The 21,657-nt window shown below is 32.9% G+C and overlaps 2 protein-coding genes across 5 annotated transcripts; one reads left to right on the top strand and one right to left on the bottom strand.

Moving 5' to 3' along the window:
- Positions 1-1,357: 1,357 nt before the first annotated feature.
- LOC148605618 (polyubiquitin-C) lies at positions 1,358-3,934 on the top strand. Its single transcript, XM_088549256.1, has 2 exons — positions 1,358-1,421; positions 1,986-3,934. Exon 2 carries the CDS (start codon positions 1,986-1,988, stop codon positions 3,813-3,815), a length of 1,830 nt encoding a protein of 609 aa, XP_088405382.1. The 5' UTR covers positions 1,358-1,421; the 3' UTR covers positions 3,816-3,934.
- A 2,088-nt stretch (positions 3,935-6,022) lies between these two features.
- Positions 6,023-21,594, bottom strand: LOC148605617 (L-aminoadipate-semialdehyde dehydrogenase-phosphopantetheinyl transferase-like). 4 transcript variants are annotated; one of them, XM_088549257.1, is made up of 6 exons: positions 20,879-21,594; positions 15,373-15,535; positions 13,955-14,168; positions 11,538-11,659; positions 9,092-9,313; positions 6,023-7,844 (listed from the first exon to the last, which is right to left on the bottom strand). In XM_088549257.1, exons 1-6 carry the CDS (start codon positions 20,914-20,916, stop codon positions 7,686-7,688), a joined length of 918 nt encoding a protein of 305 aa, XP_088405383.1. In that variant the 5' UTR covers positions 20,917-21,594; the 3' UTR covers positions 6,023-7,685. The 4 variants fall into 4 exon arrangements, with proteins under 4 accessions (XP_088405383.1, XP_088405385.1, XP_088405386.1 ...); XM_088549259.1 differs by having other exon boundaries at positions 21,420-21,594; XM_088549260.1 differs by having other exon boundaries at positions 9,108-9,313; positions 20,879-21,405.
- Between the last annotated feature and the right edge of the window lie 63 nt (positions 21,595-21,657).

Below are 21,657 nucleotides of genomic sequence, written 5' to 3'. Positions count from 1 at the left end.
ATTTTAACGATTTTTTGCATTTTTCTATCCATGACCATATACTAAAAGTGGTTTTTTTTTAGTGTATGGCCTTGGATAGTAAAATGCAAAACAGCGTAAAAATGGCATTTTAGTCGCATTTTTTACAATTTTATTACTCAAACTCATAACCTCCCCCCCCCCCAAACCCCCTCCACCGAGAAGAAAATTATTTGTGCCTGAGGAATGTGGGTTATGTTATTCCACCAAAAAGTTGAAAACGTAAATAAGCGTTCTAGCTCTCTCCAACTTTCGGTTTGACATACATTGTAGGACATGTTTGAGCGATTGTCTTACAAAATCGAAAAAATTAGTATCATCAGGCGCAGATCCAAGGACATACGCCTCCCTTAAAATGAATTTTTTGAGTGCATGATACCTTAATTTTCCTCCCCTACATGAAATCCTAGATCCGCCCCCGATTTAACCTTTTTAATTGGACATAGAAGAGTGTATTTACAGATAAACATCTAGGTTGTTTGCTTTATTCAACCACCTGTATGGACTATTTATATCTATTGCCGCTACATAAGAAATATGATATATAACCCGTGGCCAATGTGTATTTTACCAATTATTTACTGGGCTAATTGTCAGTTGTGCACAATCAGAACTAATTAATGACATTATAGCTGCCATATATGTACTACATTGAAATGAGGAACTGATATGGATTTTTTCTGAGGGCAAAATACCTTGAGCAAAATTATATTGTAATTTTTCCAGGGCCAATCAGAAACAAATATTTTTTTTTGACATAAACTGAAAACAATCTTTTTTGTTCTCTTTCGTGTTTTAAATTAAGCAACAAGTTATTTATTTATTTATTTATTTATTGTCATTTTTATAAAACAAACTTTTTTTTTCTCTCCAGTGATAAGTACAAATATTTTGGTTACTCTTTCCAGAAAAAAAATCCATCGAAAAATAAAAACCAAATGGTTGCATGTCCGGGAATTTTGTAAATAATACATTCGCTAAGCAGAGTGACACAGGACCTTCTGAAGTGTCACAGATTTATTCGGTATAGTCTTAGTTTCATTAGTAGTCTTAAAATTGAAACAAGGATTGCTGAAGTACGCTAATTTTGACCAATCAGAGCTTAAAGATGACAGTTCCGTAAAGATCTATTTATAAAAATCCAAGACTTTTACATCATTTTAAAACCAACGATTACGTTGTAAATATTTATATCATGGTAATCATATTTATATCATACGGTTTGCATAACTATTTGTATCTTAATCTAGAACAATCTTGACGCAATATCCCAAAATAAATATGACTATAGATCACGTGACGTCTGCCCATAAATACTTTGTGTCTGCGCAACCAAGCCAGTACCTATCGCAACGCGAAAACCGAAGGAAGACGCTGCATAGCAAAACGCAAGTGAAAACAAAGTAAGTTAAACCTATTACTTTAATTAAACTTATTTTACGTGTTCACGGTTGAAAGTAATACAGTTGTACATTATCTTGTCAACACGAAGTTCAGGGGAAGGAATACACTGGTATATACGTTTTTAGGTTAACTATATAGTCTTCTTATTGATCGATTTCTGGTAATTTCGCGGCCATGTTTGTTTTGAACAACAAATCTGATTTCTGTTGAAGTATTTCATTACTTATTCTCATTATCCGAAATATTATTACAGAAATCGCTTAGGTTTCCTCCTAAACGACTTGAATACGGAAGTCTTTTCAAGAATAGTCCAGAAGTCGGGGATTTAAATAAAAGGGGGGGTCTCTTCCTCATTTCATCAACTTCCTGGTACAAATGTGTGTACAGCTTGTAACTATACTTAAAAGCCCACTTTATATTTTTCTTGTATGAAAGTATGTTTTTGTTAAATTATTTCCCACATTTTTATCTGGTTGAACCATGTCCACCTAGGAGTGGTCTTCAACAGTATTAAGGATGTTGGTGCTTACTCAGCATACTCATAGTATTTTTTCTGTTTTCAGATGCAGATTTTTGTTAAGACCCTCACTGGCAAGACTATCACTCTAGAGGTTGAGCCATCAGACACTATTGAAAATGTTAAAGCTAAGATCCAAGATAAAGAAGGAATTCCACCAGACCAGCAGAGATTGATCTTTGCTGGAAAACAGCTGGAAGATGGTCGTACACTGAGTGATTACAACATTCAGAAAGAATCCACTCTTCATTTGGTATTGAGATTGAGAGGTGGAATGCAAATCTTCGTGAAGACCCTCACAGGCAAAACCATTACACTGGAGGTTGAGCCGTCAGACACTATTGAAAATGTGAAAGCTAAGATTCAAGATAAAGAAGGAATTCCACCAGATCAGCAGAGATTGATCTTTGCTGGAAAACAGCTTGAAGATGGTCGTACACTGAGTGATTACAACATTCAGAAAGAATCCACTCTTCACTTGGTTTTGAGATTGAGAGGTGGAATGCAAATTTTTGTGAAGACTCTCACTGGCAAAACCATCACACTGGAAGTTGAGCCATCAGACACTATTGAAAATGTAAAAGCTAAGATTCAAGATAAAGAAGGAATTCCTCCAGACCAGCAGAGATTGATCTTTGCAGGAAAACAGCTTGAAGATGGTCGTACACTGAGTGACTACAATATTCAGAAAGAATCCACTCTTCATTTGGTCTTGAGATTGAGAGGTGGAATGCAAATTTTCGTGAAAACCCTCACTGGCAAGACTATCACCCTGGAGGTTGAGCCATCAGACACCATTGAAAATGTAAAAGCTAAGATCCAAGATAAAGAAGGAATTCCTCCAGACCAGCAGAGATTGATCTTTGCAGGAAAACAGCTTGAAGATGGTCGTACACTGAGTGACTACAATATTCAGAAAGAATCCACTCTTCATTTGGTCTTGAGATTGAGAGGTGGAATGCAAATTTTTGTGAAAACCCTCACTGGCAAGACTATCACCCTGGAGGTGGAGCCATCAGACACCATTGAAAATGTAAAAGCTAAGATTCAAGATAAAGAAGGAATTCCACCAGACCAGCAGAGATTGATCTTCGCTGGAAAGCAGCTTGAAGATGGTCGTACACTGAGTGACTACAACATTCAGAAAGAATCCACACTTCACTTGGTTCTGAGATTGAGAGGTGGAATGCAAATTTTCGTGAAGACCCTTACTGGCAAGACTATCACTCTAGAGGTTGAGCCATCAGACACTATTGAAAATGTAAAAGCTAAGATTCAAGATAAAGAAGGAATTCCACCAGACCAGCAGAGATTGATCTTTGCTGGAAAACAGCTGGAAGATGGTCGTACACTGAGTGATTACAACATTCAGAAAGAATCCACTCTTCATTTGGTATTGAGATTGAGAGGTGGAATGCAAATTTTCGTGAAAACCCTCACTGGCAAAACCATCACACTGGAGGTTGAGCCGTCAGACACCATTGAAAATGTAAAAGCAAAGATTCAAGATAAAGAGGGAATTCCTCCTGATCAGCAGAGATTGATTTTCGCAGGAAAGCAGCTTGAAGATGGTCGTACACTGAGCGATTACAACATTCAGAAAGAATCCACTCTTCATTTGGTCTTGAGATTGAGAGGTGGAATGCAAATTTTCGTGAAAACCCTCACTGGCAAAACCATCACACTGGAGGTTGAGCCATCAGACACCATTGAAAATGTAAAAGCTAAGATTCAAGATAAAGAAGGAATTCCTCCTGATCAGCAAAGATTGATCTTTGCTGGAAAGCAGCTTGAAGATGGGAGAACACTGAGTGACTACAATATTCAGAAAGAATCTACTCTTCACTTGGTCTTGAGATTGAGAGGTGGACATTAAAATTGAGTTTTTTTAAATCTTTGCATAGTGTTCAGTCCAAGTGACATTTTCTTGCAATTGAAATTTTACAATGTTTTATGTTTTAGGCCCCAATATTGAATAAATTTTGTTAACTTTGATTTTTTAAATTTGACCTGTGAAAAAATTAAAAGGGTGTTCAAGGGAACCAAGATTCTAGCAGAAATCAAAAGAATGTAATCCAGGAAAAAAGACCCATGTGTAAAATGGACACACAACAAAGAACATTAAAAAAATCATACGAAGTAACAAAAGTTTATATGAGCAACTCGGACTCAACAAAAAACTGGGAGAATGGACCAGGTGTCAGTTTCACAAAAAGTCGTATGTGTAAAATTGATCGTAAGTAATGACAACATAAACTAAAATAGCTTTGTGATGTCATGATTTACGATGAATTTCACACGACTTTTTGTGAAACTACACCTGGTGCACCAGTAGGGTAAGTGTCGTCTTGGTTTCTAGAAACAATTGGATAACATCATGTTCACAAAAGAGACATGTATGTATACATGTATTGCAGCCCCCCTCCCCCCCCAAAAAAAAGTTAAAACTTAAGAATTGGAAATATGTTGAAATTCAGAAGTAAAAGAAATAGCCCAGACCACTATCAACAAATCAAAACTACTTCATTGCACTGGAAGTGAAAACCACCCCCCTGCTAGAATTGATACATACATGAAAAATCGGATCATTTCAAAGGAGTCTTGATACTGGTATTTTGTGCAGCTTAAAATAAATGTGTATAGTGTTACAGCATTGCCCTCATTAAGTGTCCTAATAGGGTAAGAATTGGATATAATTGTACTTGACTCACCAGAGTAATTTGATGCTAAAAATAAGTAATGACAATGTGGGATCTCTGCATCATACAAGGTGCACAACTGTCTTCTAAATAACCAATGAAATATTTTAAAACCATTTGAAGCTAAAACATCAATCCAGCTACTTGTAGAAGACTTTTATAATCGGAAATAAAACTATCATTATTAAATTGATGCTCTAGTTAAAAAGCTAAGCCTTACACTGCATGATAGGACTGCAGATAAAATGCTGAAAAATACAAGTATAGACTTCCAGATGTATATTTTCAAAAAAAGTGATCTTTTGTAAAGCTCTTTTGTCTATCACTTATGTTAAGATTTGTCAAGGGATTTTCATGTAGTTGAGGAAAATGAAAAGTTCACGGACGCTAAAGAGTAATCAAGGGAACCAAGGTTATAGTGGTAATCAAAAAAATGTAATCCAGGGACAAAGTACAGACATACACAACAAAGAACATAAAGTAACTAAAATCATACATACAAAGTAACATAAGCAAATGAGCAACTCTTGACTCCACTAAAAGCTGGGAGCATGGACCAGGTGTATTGGTACGGTAAGCGTCCTCTGGTTTTCTAGAAACACCTGCAGAGTTGCTCATAAAAAGTCAAGTCTGGGGTAGACGAGGAAAGGAAAACTATGACCTGTTGAATAAATCAGTTTTCATATTGCAGATGGATACACCATAACAATCCACGAGTTCATGATGACGACCATAAAACTTCTGTAGTGATGACTTCAATCTTGTAGCAACAGAAGCCTATTTGTTAAAGAGTTCTAGCGCGATACAAAAAGTCTGCATAGTTTTGGCAAGTTCTGACATAACATACGAGTTGTGATTTGAACACTCCATATGCAGGAGCTGAAGGGATGTGGCCACAGATGAAAGGAAAGTTGACAAATCTGAATTAAGTCACCACATTTGTTGTATAGCTTGGTCAATATTTTTCCTTTACCATCGATTTCTAAGTGTAGGTCAAGATATGAGGCTGACTTCACAGTGTCTAGTATCCTTTATCTCAAGTTCTTTTGGGTAGATGCGGTGTATTAAATCCCAGAAATTAGGATTGTTTAAAGATAATACATCATCTATATAGTGGAAACTGAGATTGAAGGATCTAGCCAAACGATGTTCTTTCTTTCTGATCAGATCAGCTATAAAGTCAGCCTCACAAGAGTGAAGGAATGGGTCAGCAAGTAAAGGAGCACAAGTGATGGCATAAGCTCACCCTAACCTTTGGCCTGGTGAGCTGAAAAAAATTTATGGGGTGGGGCCACTTAAAATTAAAAAAAACATAAGGTGTGTATGAAATCTTATTGGAAAGTGTAGACAGGGATTTTCATAGGAAAACCAGTAAAAAAAAGAATTCAACAAAAAATTAAAAGGTTTATTCTTTTATTTTTTTTTTGTAAATAATCCGTGGGGATTTTACATTATACCTTACACCATCACCTGACCAGGATGTACAGGGTTTTTATTGTAGGATAAGAAAGGAATACTAATCTTCACTATTTTTCTATGAAATTTATTATGACCTATAATCAGAATAGTATGTATCATTTGTAAACAAGTATACCATGCACTCACTGATTTATTTAGGAGTAATAAAATTCAATAAAAAAAAATGAAACAAATCTCCCATCTTTCATTCTACAATTTCCTATTTGTATAAATAGATGCACAAAGAAAAAACAGTTTACTATTATTTAAAAAATGAAAAGAAATATATCAGAACCTTTTAAGTACTACAAAAACTGATAATTAAGGGCCCACAAGTTTTCTGTTTCGAGAAAGATACTTGTTTTTCTTCCATTATAAAAATCTTTATCTTTCAAACCGTTGTTTGGTACATCCATATCTGGTTTACATCCATATACATAATTTTCTGCTCTAATTAATATGAGATATAATAATAAAGATCCATTTACATAACCAATCAATACATTCTTTTCGTCAAAACTAATATCTGAATAGAAAATCTTTAGGGTATCATACAAATCATTGTATAATTTCTTAGTATATGTATATTCATAACATAAAATACATAAAGTATAAAATAAGTAAATAAAATAAAAGGTTTAGTCTTAGGGTATATCTCCAATTTGATCTCCTATAGACTAAAATGCTTCATGCTATTTTAAATCATTTAAATATTCTCGACATCAAATTTTATAAGTGAATGAGACAACACCTCTTTTTGCAGAATGATAGGAACCACAAGTAACAATATATTGTTAAAATTTCAAAATATTTGGTACACTACAACTTCTTGCATGTAAGCGATAAGTTATCAACAATTACAGTATCATAACATATGACCACAATTTTTGCAGTCATATAAAGACTACCCTAAAATTGTAATTATATGAACTGAAACCAGGTATGACAGACTATTATCTTCACTCCCAATACATGACAAACGTATCTCCACACTACCACAAGGCTAAGTAAAAACAACTCAAATTCAATTTGACAACAGCCAGGTGTTCTTGATGGATGTCATGTTCTATTTCATCTATTATAAGCTTTCACGACCATAAACAAAATACAGAAAAAATAAAAATTAAATACAATTCACAAAAGTTTACACTGTTGACAATGGCTAGAATGTGATTTATCCAAATGCAACCAAATACAGTGTGAAACCCCTCTTACAAAATCAGTTTGCTGATTAAGACATATAAATTTATTATATGCATGATGACATTATAATAATTTCCTGCTGTACTATTCAAACATGGAAAAAATATTAACTGGGTTAACTATTTTGGGTTAAGGGAGATAACCATAAAAAAAATTGTATATTTCTAAGGGCAATTCCATAAAAAAGTCATATTAAGGGATAGCAGTACAACCAACACATCAAAATTAAGATGATATAAATTTGATTACGAAAATATTTCAAATTTTACTCCCACCACAAATGAATAAATCAACTCTGTTCTGTCCATCAAAGACATTATTGCAAGTATTGCCCAAACTAGATTTACAAAAAAATCCTTGTGGAGAAAAATCAAGACCTCATTTTGTCATGATTTATTAGATTTCTTTAAATGATCAGGAGTCTCAGGTTTTTGACTGAAGTCTTCCCAATACTGTTCATCAGGTCCACTAAGTGGAGTAACCCCTTCTATAAGAGTCTTAAAATGCAAAACAGTAAAATGATGGGAGCATTCTCTTTCATACACCTAGAAAATAAAATAAAAATGTTATTATGATTGATTCATTCACAGTTTGATGTCTTTTAAAACAGAAAAGAGACTGTTGTTTCAGATAAGAAGACAATAAAATATACTATCATTGACAGATTTAGGAGGAAAGTTTGGAAACCAGCCCTTTTGTTACTTTGCAACTTTTTTGGAGTTGTTATCCCCCTCTTTGAATTCATTACAACAATAAAGATGATAGGAAAGCATAATTTTATTAACCACATTTGTAGATCATATTTGGAATTCTATTTAGCAGAGAGAGTTTGATATATATAGTCTGCATTAATCAAGATTAACTATAAGAATATACTTTCTAAAATTAACTGTTGCATTTTGCAGAAACTTGGACAGGTACAGTGAAACCTGTCTAAAACAAACCCTTAATAATCCCAAAACCTGTCTAACCCAAATCCTTAATAATCTAAACCAGACAATTATTTTTAACCTGGGTAAACCAAACTCTCTAAACTGAACAAATTTAAAGTCAGAAAGAGATTCAATTTAGACAAGTTTCATCGTAGTAAGACTCAACATTGTTTTAATCATGCTGCCATTTTGATTCCATAAAGTTTGTGGTAGTTACATAACTCAAATGAGAGGTGACCAGCTCTTTTCAACTTAAACTATGATCAGTAATGCTCTAAGCTTTTCCATCTTAGATACAATGTACTAAAAATAAAAGTAGCCATATTGAAAAGCATGCGGCTGTAAATACTTTACAACTATATACAGTGAAACTTATCTATACAAACTTTAAATAAACCCAAGACATGTGTCTGAAATTAACATTTTTAAGTCCTTTTAAATCAGATTTAATGTATAATGAACCTGGTTAACAGGTCACCTTCTAAAGCTTACAAATTGGGTATGGTATACAATACACATTTATAAGTAATCAAAACAGTTGTCAGAACAGTTTCACCATAATTAAACTTGAGTCTGACTATTTAAAAGTATATAGAAGTCTAGGACTATTTATTACTTTTGAATTTTTACTACTAAATGAAAACGAAAAAAGGAGGTGGTATTTCATTTACCATTTTATTGCCTCCAAAACCTGAAAATTAAGCTTATTTAATAGACTGATAAATTGAAGAGAGAAACATTTACTAATATAGCAATATCATTTGGTATTGAGACACCCTCAGAAGAGATGAGGGGATCCTTAGAACCAAATTATTCACTTTGTGAGGCTTAAAATTTGAAACTTTCTCCTTAGAACTTACACATTCTACATTTAACCTTTTGTAAGCAACAGCTATGCAATGGTTTGCCAATAGATGTTCTTCAAAAATCCAGTCTTTCTCTTCCATGCCATCTACTTTCAATGTTGTATCAACTACTGGTCCTGATTTCGGCATGCTTGTAGAATTCAGCATAAAACTTAATCTACTAATCTCAAATCCAATACCAATTCCCAAGGCTTTCACATAGCTCTCCTTTAAACACTACAAAATATAATTCATATTACATGTACAGCATTACTTGTTTTGTTTTATACAATGTATTTCTGATACACATATATGTTGTGATATTGTACGCTTGGTATTTTTATTCAAAATGATATTGCAGGCTCTTTATTCACTAAAATTGCTTTTTGTACATCAGAATCAAATGAGTAAAATTTCTAATATGAATTTTCCTCAATTTGTTCACTTTTAAGAAAACATCCACAAACAAATACATTTCCAAAACTTGCTATACTTGACACATTCAATTTATATATTCATTTAAAAAAACAAGAAGAGAAACTGTGTGGAATAGTTTGAAAATTTCTTAAAGGCACAAACAAAATGTGCCTGTTTCCTGCTACAATAACTATAAAAATAGGTGATGCCCTTTTAGTGCCTAACCTAAACATTTTATGACTATTTTGTCTAAAGCTCACTGTTACCAATCATCAACGCAATAAAAAATAAAATAATTTCCCTACCCTAACCTAATTTTTTTCTTGCTGATAGGAAGCCAGACTATGATTATTTTAGGCGTTATAGAAGCTCAGTGCACTCAATATGTTTATAGAAAACTTAAACATGATAACACATGCATTAAGTTGCCATGGTAAACGGAAAAAAGTCACAATTTTCATAGAAAAAAAAAGTCACAAAACATAGTCACAATAATATTAGTACTCTGACTTGGTATGATTTACTCTTAACTTTTGCTGTGGACATAAATTTACTTCTGGTATAAAATGTGGGTAAAACACTGATTTATTGTGACATATTTGACATATTTTCTTACATGTTTAAACGTTTACTTCAGCATAATTTGCATTTTGTTTGTTTCCAAAACTTTACTCTAACTGACAGATCTGGCTTCATCCAGTTACTCTGGGTGCTCGTAAATTGTTGAAATAACTATTGCAGTGAAATTGCTTCATTTCAAACTGAAATTAACTAAAGGTAACTAAAACTGAAAAACTGGCCGATGTATGATTTTGGGGGGGGGGGGTGGCCGGTCTATTAGACAAAACACACAGATTTCAAGGTATATTGGCCAGGACATTAGAAACAGCCAGACTGAAGGGAAGATCATTTTCTTTAGGGTCCAGTTTGGAGAAGTTTCACTGTACAATATACCTATTTTCACATTTCATATTGTCAAATCATTTTTGGGTTGAACACTAACTCTTAACATGTATTTCAAGATTACAACACTTATAACTTGCTTCTAATTTTCAGGGTTTCTTTGGTGGCAAAAACAGAAAAAAAATATTGCTTGCAGAAATAAGATGCTATTTGTATGATACAGCATGTACAAAATGCCATTCATTTCATTGGGTTTTCTATCACTATTTCATTTTATACACTTTCTTATCATCTGAAATGTAGTATTTTCAAATGTGTAACCTAATCCAAGCAACAATTATTCATCAATATTCACATGGAGAAAATCCAACAAAAGGGCATTGTTCTGTCTTAAACAACATGTAAAACTCATGTCAAAGCTTTAATTGGCCCTTATAAAAACACGAAATCAATAGGAACATAATAAATAAAGACAACAAAGTTTTGACTGGGGACAGGGGTATAATATCAACATGCAGGTGTTTGTATGCAAGGTATAGCCCCACTCACACAAGCTGATGTCAGACTGCACCAAATATTGTCCCATCTGTATAAAGCTACATACCAAATCAAAAATTAATCTACCCAGTGGGAACCAATATTTTTGTGACAAAAATTTGAATGAACAGAAAGACAAGGTGATTCCAATATACCACCCACTGGTTTAAGTGTGGATATAAAAAAAATATCAGGATTACACTAGATAAAACCAGAAAATACTCATTAGTGATATGAGAGACACTTACAGTCAAATCAGTATAAAGAGCAATTATCTTCAAATATATAACAAGATAGTCAAAGATAATTTTGATTTTTAAAATTCCCTCCAACAACGTGCCTGCTTTCAATTTATTGTGTAGTCTCAGTTAAAAGAAGAATAGTGGCCATACTGTGAGACATGGTTAAAACATACAGTGGCTCCTGCAGGGTCAAAAGGTCCAATTTAAATTCATTGCAAGGGCACAAGGGCATTTTTTAAGAGAAATGTACAAGTCACAAGTCGTTTTTTTAAAATAAACAGTTCAAAAGTCACTTAAAAAAAGCCCTGAGGTTGGAGGTTGTTTAAAGCAATGAAGGTCACCAGGAATATCAATATCAATACCCAGTGTCTAAAGAATAACTTCAGCTGTTCTGTATCTTCTGTAGGGGACTTGATAATTCTCCATTCTTCTTCTGAAAATTGTTTTCTCATAGTATCAAAGAATTTGGCAACACCAGAGGCACCTACAACATATAATAGATATAGAAGAAACTTCAAGTCAAAATTCACCAAAAAATTTTCCATAGAGAAAATATAGGATGTTTTCATTTGGTATTTTTACACCTGTACTGTATTTTCAACACTAATTGAATTTCTTTGATTATTGAACTTTATATCTTTCTGATGTATTTTTCAATGTTATAACATAAAATTTTTAATATTTTATAAAATTTTGTTTTCGTAAGGGGACAAGGCCCCCACTTGAATCCATGCATGATTGTAATAGTTGCAACTGTCAGATTCATTGTTTATCATATTTTGTTAAAGTTAGAACTCAAAAATGATATGCTTAATATGTAGATTCATCTGAGATATATTTTTTTCATTAATTCCACTTAAATTGTTGCTACATGATATGTCACCACAAGCTCATATAACCATTTTCTTATCATTATTAATAACATCATATTTAACAACAATGATACAAACTAGAAATCACTGAGAGGGAATCCATCTCTGTGGGCCCCACCAAGGCAATTAAGCCATATATGCGAACGGATTTAGGTGATCTACCCACATACCTAATATCAAAACCCCACTTCGAAAGACAAAGAAGTTACAGTCAGGACACAAGTTTGTCACTGAAAAACATGGACTTTGACCTTGAGGTCTAAGCTAAAGGTCATAGGCCACTATCCATGGAAGGTGAAACATCATCTTCACCTGATCTACACACATGCCAAATATCAAAAGCCTATGTCGAAAGACAAAAAAGTTACAGCTCTGACACGTGTTTGTCACTGAAAAACATGAATTTTACCCACTATCTGTGAAACATAACACATCATCTTTAGGTGATCAACCCACATGCCAAATATCAAAAGCCTACATTGAAAGACAAAAAAGTTACAGCCTTGACACAAATTTGTAAAGGACAAATGAACAGATGCACAGATGGATGGACAGTGATTTCTATACTGTGACCGCTACTTTTTGTGGCGAGGCCCTAATTAAAAGAAAAATATGAAGTTTTAAGGTTTTGACAAAAGTATTAGCAATATCAAAACTTTTCCTATGAAGTACTTTGAATAAATGTGTCAAGACCATGAAAACTGACAATAATCTATTTACCAATGATACACTCTATTTAAGGAATTTTTTACAATAAATTTACAATGCACATCTTTTCAAATCTATATTAGGAATAATGGTGTGTAATATCAACAAGATATGAATCCATTCCTTTATGGCACACTTACTATATAACACTATGCGAAGTGGTTTAGCCAGGATTTTGAAACCATTAGACACTTTTGCTAAATTTAATGAAAATCATAAGAAAAGTGACTAATTTTGTATCTTTTGGGCCAAATTTATTAGTCACTTGACAATTTGATTAGTCAAGGACTAAAGTGACTAGCTCTAGCTAAATCACTGACTATTAAAAGTGCATTCCACTGCACTGTGTTAGCTGTAGTAGAAAATTTGCATTATCCAGTTATAAAAATAAAGCCTTATGCTGTGGCTAATGTCTTATGCATATGAATAGGCCATCCTCAAAATTTAATTGGCCTCAATCAAACTCAACTGGCATTTGGCTATGAAGCTACCTTCTACCAATAACACAGCTGCAGTACAGTCACTGATTCATTACATTTTAACTACTCATTATTTTGTAGGGATTGCAGTGTTCTAGGATTTTTCAGAAATTGAGGTTTCCTCTGGAAAAATCCATATAAAATCAACTTTCCCACAGTCAATGACGGCTTTCCAAACAAAAAAAATCCTTAAAGCATATGAAGTTTTCAACTTGCAACGGTAAAGTGTAACTAAGTACCTAACTTTCCCTGACCCAAATTTCACTTGCCCCGGGTAACGAGAAATAGAACACTGGATTGGTGCTGGCATAGTGGTTAGCATACTGATTTTCAGGGGCAAAAAGGAGAATAGAGGTACTGTAAGGATATGGAATAATATCTGATTAAAATAAGCTTAATATTTACTTACAACTCCCATTTTAAGCTAGTGATTGACAATGCATGTGACTTTTTAACCTGTTGGTGGTGGTTGAATTTCAGGCAGAGTTTTCCTGCCATTTTACATTTTCTAAGTTTTCTACAGATTTGACATCTCCTTCAGTCTATTCTTGATTTTAATCATTTCTCCACTCTCTATGGTAAAATTAAGATTTCAAAAATGCTTGAAGAAGCTCGCATTTAGAAATTCATAATTTTACTATTAAGTGAAGTAATTTAAACAACTCATTACTGAAAAAGAATCTATTAATGAACACCATTGCTTGGCATACAATATCTTACGTGGAGGTTCCAACTTCATAACATCACTTCCAACCTCATCCCCAGATTCAGCTGCTATTACAGAAAGTTCTCCTTGATGAGAAACATTGAAATCAAAGTTCAGGTTTTTATTGGATACATATGGTTTCCCCTTTTCTGTTCTTGACAACTGGAGGTCATTATATGGGATATCTGTATTTTCCGTAACAACTTTCCTGATAAGAAGCCTTCCTATCTAAAAAAAACCAACATATCACTGAATTAATAGAGAGACATGTAAAATGATAATTCAGGGGCAAATACATTTTGAAGTAGGTTCCAAAAAAAGGCAGGTTACAGGCTATTATTTTCTCATTTTTGCCCAAGTTTGTATGAAATCAACAACCTTGTACATCCATGGAACTGCCATTGTAGTTCAACAAGATGTATACACAGTTTCTATAACAGAATTTACTTGTATGGCAAGATCCAATCATATAACCATTCTGAAAATAGGAATTAATTGCAGGGATCTAGAATCAAGTTAACCCTTTAAGTCATGACATAGCATAACGTAACTTTTATTTCAAAATCATGAGCCAACATGGAACATGAGTAGTTTTAGAATGAGAAAAAAAGAACATGATTGATAAAAATACATGTATAAGACATACAAATTCATCAGTAAAAAACATAGATGAAATACAATATAGTCACTATGTACAAGTATAGTTAGTTTTTACTTCAGTTAGTTGATGCAAATGTCCTATCTGCTATAATCTTAACATAATTTGTCTAAAATAAATTTGTGTGACATTTATCTCAGAGAAATTTATATTTGTATTAAATATAGCAGGTTATTTCTGTTGTGAGAAGTACTTTTCTATCCTGAATTTTCTCTTGTAATTGACACTAAAATAAGACTTTGACCAGAATTAAAGCAGCATCTATTTGAATGGTTCCAATAAACCCTAAAATGAACCCAAGCCTTCCTTTAGTGGTATGGCATCTTGTGGTACAACTTCAAAGAGATCCGTACACTCAAATTCATGTTATTGTCCAGATACATTTTGCATCATAATTGTCTTGTTCTATTTTTGCCATCCATTCCTTATAGGTTCAGGTTTGACATAATGAAAATGCTTGTTCCTGTGAACTTTTTAACCCCTAATTCTAATTACAAAGATCCTGACAATGACACCATTAATTGACTCCATTTTTTTTAATTCAAATAAAATTCACTCCAATTCATTCTTTATGATAGGAAAAACTGTCATTCCTGACATCACAGTATATGTGATATTATGATACAATGTAGTTTAATTTTGTTTGTTACTTTATAGTGTCAGCCATATTGTATTAAATATACAGAAGGATGAAAAAACTTTAACCCCTACTAGTATAAAAAGATGGACAGATCAATAGACTAAATGTAGTAATGAAATGTCAAGACTTCTCACCATTGCAGCTTTTGCATCTTTTTGGAAATAAAATTTCTTTATTCTCTCCCTTTCTTCCAGTTGTATACATTGGTTACAAAATGTCCACTCTGCCTGTGTTGGTTTCCATGACATAAAATTAAATGCCCATCTAACATGAACCATCCCTCTAAGCATTCCATACCTGAAAGTAAAGTTTAGTATTTTACTTCACTTTCATACTTTTCCCTGAAAGTAAAGTTCAGTATTTTACTTCACTTTCATTTGAGTATTGATCAAACAAATTATCGATGCTGATTTTATTTTACTTTTCGTTTAAGTTTGTTCATACTGAGATATTGTTGATGTTCTGATTGTATCAAGAATAGTCTAAATTGTCCCTGAAACTTTCATTTTTAAATTTAGCCCTGGAGATTATATCTAAAGCTTTTGATACTCATTAGCCTGACGACGAGAACATATCATAATTTTACATGCAATAAAAACTGATACAATTTCATGTCCCTAAGTTCACAAAATTTTACTTCGAGTTGAATTACTGAGAAAGTACACAATTCTTGGATACCAATTTTCATGAATAAGGAAGAAACACAAGTTTGTGGATTTCTGAGTCTGTGGTTTTGAGGTTTTCAGTACATTTGTATACACATCAATGGAAATTTCCTTTTCATTGGGAAACAAATTTTGTAGTTTAGCCTACCCATTTTGTAGTTTAGCCTACCCATGAAAACCATGAAAATTGTTACCCCACAAACAATAGTAAGTTTTTCTTATGTAGTAATGTAATTAAACAGTTACTTTGCAATATGTTCAGCACAACAGAGTGTGTAATTTACAATATTAAGGGTATTGTGATTGTTTGCCTAGTTAGTCTATTGCCCTCAGTTTTCTTGTCCCCCTATAAGCTGATACATGAATTATAAAGTTATTACAAAAATTGGAACTTATGGCATCTTAATTCTCCTGTGGGTGATTAATTTTGATTTTAGTACAGCTACTGTGTATCTACATGTATTGGTTATTCAAGTTCAAAGTTAAAAAGCTTTATTTTACATGTACCAACTTGAAATAAAGCTTTTGAACTTTGAACTGTACCAAAATCAGAATTATTCAAATATATTTGAGGAAAATAGATGGTTATTCTCTTTGGCCTCTTTTAAGAAATTCATTTTAAATATAATAGACTTTCATTATTTTAGAATAAAATTATCATAAATGAATTAGTTTGTCAAAGAAATGAAAAAATTAATTATATTCAACATTTATATACAAACAAAATATCAGGTCCTTGCTAAAAAAGTGTTCAGCACATTTTGTTTTTAACTTTTAAAAAAATAAGTTAAAAAACTTGTTCCTGTTGCCATGGCTATTCACAATGATCTAAAACAATCACTAAACACAGATTGATTTTCCCAACTTGAATAAAATATCCAGTACATATAATTTCAGTTATTAAAATTAAATTAATGGTTAAAGGGAAGTAACTCAGATACATGTATTTTATGGCATTTCCTCAGCACTAAGTTACATGTAATGGTGTTTTTTCTTTCCTATCTCTTTCTGTCCAATATTTTTTAGTAATATTATATAATATTTCATATAACATTTTGTTCAGTTATATTTTATGCGTTTGATTTCCTTCCTCTGATTATTTATTGGAGATAATTAATAAATTAATAATTAGTATAATAAAATTATTAGATTATTTTTTGTTTGTTTTTGTTTCTGTTTTTTAAATTTTTTTTTTTACCTGTATGAATGCAGGGCAGACTCAGGATGAGAAAGCAATGGGGTGAACTGGTACTAAATATTCTAGGTCATTGGAACAAAACCAAAGGACTTGCTCTCATTATCAAACTATATAGGGTATGTAAGTCTCGTCACGTGACTCCGTGATTTCATGAGAATGGGTCCTCATCTCCCATTCAAATGCATAGAGATTCGTCATTAACATAGCATTGAGTTCAATGTTAAAAGCAAAATATATTTTTGTGAAAAAATACTGATAAAAAATGACAAATATCTAGTTCTACTGAATAAAAATGTTAAGAAAAGCATAGACATAGAAGATTTTGAATAGTAATACAGCATTTTCATTTCCCGGAAGTGAACAATAAAATGCAGACCGGCCTTCGGATTTCAATACGTTCTACATTTAAAATTCCGGCAGGAAAACTGAAACTAGAATGAGACTTACAAACCCTATTTGAACAAACACAGATTGTCTAGCAATGTCAAGGTCATTGTCAGACCTGGGGTAATTACAATTGTAATTGTAATTAGCTGTAATCAATTAATTTTTTTAAGTAATTCAATGTAAATCAGAATTTTTTTTTGAAAATTACGTTATTGAAAGTTAAGTATTACTCTCCATATTTGCACATATTTACTAATTACTATTTAATTACATAAAATTACATTGTGTAAGGTCCTTAGAAGACTGTTTGTTTGTTTGTTGGGGTTTAACGTCCGAGCAGCAATATTTCAGCTATATTCAGATGATGAACATGAAATTGATGATAAAACGAACATGAAATGATGATGAAATGAAAAAGGGATGGGACACAAGGACAATGGGGTCGACAAACTTTGATTGCCACTGGAAATAGGGAGAGGTGGGTAGGGTCAGGCAATTTAGCCTCCTGTGGCGGAGCCCTATGGTTCCTACTCCGGGAGAATACCACAGGAGGGTTCTTTAACGTGCGAGGAACGTGGCATCTTTCCCAACTAGGTGCACCACTATGGTTTGCAGTCAGGTTTTCCGTATTATAGCCTGACAACACCAGCATGTAACACGCCAGGGGTACCCCATTCACCTGGGGCACACATCCCAGTTGCTCTGTGGGCAAAGCGCCCTAGCCCCCGGCTAGGGTTCTGAGCACTATTTAGTCGCCTTTTATGACAAGCTTAGTGCTGCTGCAGGCCTATTCTTTTAACACCCGGACCTGCAGGGGGCTCCTTAGAAGATGGTACTAAGTAGATGGTACTAAGTGCCATGTTAGTGGCACAAAGTCGTCAATTCTAAATGTAGAAAGGTGCTTTAATTTTTTAATAATTATAGTAATTATTTATCATACTGCATAAAAAAATCATCGGATAAGTGCATCCCTTTTTTTAAACACTTAGGCTTTATTACCAATATATACTTTTTATTTGTGAACATTTCACAATTAGATACAGGTAAATAATTTTAAATAAATTTTATAAACAATTTCTCAATGAGGCATGAATTTGACACCTTACCTTTATTAGCCTTTGTTTATGTACATTACAATAAACATAATCCTGTCCTTAGAGAAAAAGAATTCAAATGTACATGTATATGTGCTACTAGTGGCACATTACTTTTAAAAATCACTTAAGCTTCAAGTTGATATATGTTTACTAACAGAATGATTAAAATTAACAGAATGTGTGAAACAAAAGAAAACTAGACAAAGGGAAGCCCCGCACTCGATTTTAACACAGCTAAACGTACCTCATAATGTTTGGTAGTCAAAATTCATTTTTGAGAAGATTGTTGCATCTGAGAGACACATTTGATGCCCCTGCATGTATTTTCTGACATATATAAAAGTCAGTTTATACTTATAAGCTTTAATACTTTAGTAAGAGTAATCAAGGGAACCAAGGTTATAGCGGTAATCAAAAGAATGTAATCCAGGGACAAAGACCAGACATGGAAAACAGACATACACAACAAAGAACACAAAGTAACTAAAATCATACATACAAAGTAACAAAAGTAAATGAGCAACTTGGACTCCACCAAAAACTGGGAGCATGGACCAGGTGCCCCGGTAGGGTAAGCGTCCTCTGTTTTTCTAGAAACACCCGTCGAGTTGCTCATAAAAAGTCAGGTGACAATTTTATGATCAAACAAAATGACTAAGTCCTACTATCCATGAAAATGTCAAACATTGATAGAAATCAAACCCTGATAATATGCACATCTTCAATCCATGTATAATCATTCTGCAAAGTATCAGCTTTGTACCCTAAATAGCTTATAATAGATTATTGAATTATCAAAATTCTATATTTATTTTTTTTTTGCTTGACTACAACTTAAATAATGATTTGGATTTCAGAACAGGAAGTTTGCATAATATTCTAATATTCTTTATTGGCACAAATACAATTACAATAATTGGCAAAGGCCCATATAATTGATATATAAAAGAGTAACATATATAGTAGCGGTATACATGTAAATAGAGCATTTATCAAATGTTATGAGAAGAGATATTTGTTTGAATTAAAAAAAATAAGAATTTGGCAAGTAATTGGGTATAATTGTAATTGACCCCAGGTCTGACCACCTTTGGTCCAAGGAATTGTAGAATGTACTTATCCATGTTTTGATCAAATTTGCTTGATCACCTCCCTTTAGTAAGGAATAAAAATGCCTAAGCCAACATCATGATTACTGTGAACTATTGTTAGTTGGAGACCATTGTTTTAATGGGTAGGCCAAACTAAGAAATTTGGGTCCCAACGAAAAGGAGAAATGCCATTGAAGTAAATACTGAAAACCTCAAAACCACAAATTCAAGAATTCACAATCTAGTGTTTCTTCCCTATACCATGAAAACTGGTATCCACGAATAAAAGTACTTTCACAATATCTTGAATACTGGTCAAGGAGTAGTCCTTGCCAGCAAGTAATTCTTGCCAACTCATTTTTTGTCAAGTTCATGCCCAAATTTAAGACATATTGTTTACCAGACTACTGATATTTAGCTTTAAAAAATGAGCTATCATACAACTATTTTCATTGAGGAATAAAATTTGGGGGAGCAGATTGGCAAGAATCTCTATAATTGTCTTATATACTTTAATACTCTGACCAGTACCCCTGTACAGAAACTCATAAAGCATGATTTTCCTTAAAAAAGCTAGAACTCTCTTACTGAGCTAGCAACATTTAACACATCAATTATTCAATTTCGAACTTAAAATCATTATACAGATCTATCAGTATTTTTGTAGTTCATTCTAATTATGAAGTTAAATCAGATACAAAACCATCAAATATCCATACATTTTTTATTCTGTTTTCTTGTTTTACTAAAAGGATTTTTATTTAGATATGACTGGAACTAAATGACATGTTTTGTTATATCCCAGACATTAATGGAAATAACATAAAGCTCATTATTTATGAAGATATCAATTATTCTTATTATTGACGTCTTGGAAAATAGAATTAAATTTCATGTTTAGAATACATGTTAATGTCTTGATGGTACATGAGAGTTCACAAGGATTTGTCCACTGACAGACTCGCTTGGTTATTGATCTCTGATATGCACGGGTATTGGAGGATTATTTTTATAAATACCTGTTAAAGTTAGTTTATTACATCAGATACCCTTTCAACTAACGATTCCCCTTTGACCTAAAGTCTGGGTTACTATGTTTTAACAATTACAAAAGTACCTGATGCCATGCAATTAAAAAGTCCAATACCTTTGTGTGTTACTCTATTATCTTTAATTTCAACCCATGTCACCATTTCTTTTACCTAAGATTGCCTTTAATTTCAAAACCCCCATGTGTCATTCTTCACTTCACCAGGTAGATTACCTTGAACTATACAAAGTCAGATGATTTCAAAAACAAACAAAAAAACATCAACTAATTTAAAGAAAGGGTGACATTTCAGTCAGCTTGGGTGTGGTACTAGATAAAGACAGAGTTGATTTGTTTCAAAAGAAATTTCCTTTGTTTATTAGCTATGTATTTCCTTAGTTAATTCTATCAGGGATTTCATATTATACATTCCCTGATTCAATAAGTGATCACTTAATTCATTTTTATTTTACGTAATGAACTTTCTTTTAATTTCGATGTGTTTCGTTAACTGTTTTAACTACGTTTATCACCCTTAATGGATTTACAATGGAGACAATATATTAAACATTAGACTTAGAGAACTCAATTTGTACACAAGTTATCCTGTCGAGAACGACAAAGATTGAAGATAATGATCTTATATATTGACATGCAGAGTGACACAGATTTTGTGTTAAATCCCAGCCCTTTATCAGAATGCAGGCACTTGCTTCTGGCAATTGATGGAGGTTCTCAATTCTTTTCCAAGTAGGAAAAGAAAAATAGCTGCGAAACGTAGCTTTAACTATTTTTGTGATTTTAACTAAGAATCAGAAAAAAAAAGATCAAGAGCTACGATTTCGCAGCAACAACAAAATAGCCTGCTCTTATCTTTCCTTGCCTAATTTGTTAATCCGGATTAACCTGAATTGTTTTTTGAAACTGTGTCCATGAAACGCTTTATTTGTT

Source organism: Perna viridis, chromosome 10, assembly GCF_037379345.1.
Source record: "Perna viridis isolate PV_CMFRI_1.1 ecotype Kerala chromosome 10, ASM3737934v1, whole genome shotgun sequence".
Classification (NCBI taxonomy): Eukaryota; Metazoa; Mollusca; class Bivalvia; order Mytilida; family Mytilidae; genus Perna; species Perna viridis.
Note: the sequence above shows the minus strand (reverse complement) of the source record. Positions and strands in the feature narration are given on the sequence as shown.

Bases quoted from the DNA above. Each gene is read 5' to 3' on its own strand.
- LOC148605617 (XM_088549257.1), bottom strand. From the start codon at position 20,916: ATGACACATGGGGGTTTTGAAATTAAAGGCAATCTTAG. The intron at 14,169-15,372 runs GTGAGAAGTCTT...GGTTTTTTTTAG, and splicing joins AAGATGCAAAAGCTGCAATG to ATAGGAAGGCTTCTTATCAG. The intron at 9,314-11,537 runs GTATTGATATTG...TATATTTTGTAG, and splicing joins AGTTATTCTTTAGACACTGG to TGTTTAAAGGAGAGCTATGT.
- LOC148605618 (XM_088549256.1), top strand. From the start codon at position 1,986: ATGCAGATTTTTGTTAAGACCCTCACTGGCAAGACTATCACTCTAGAG.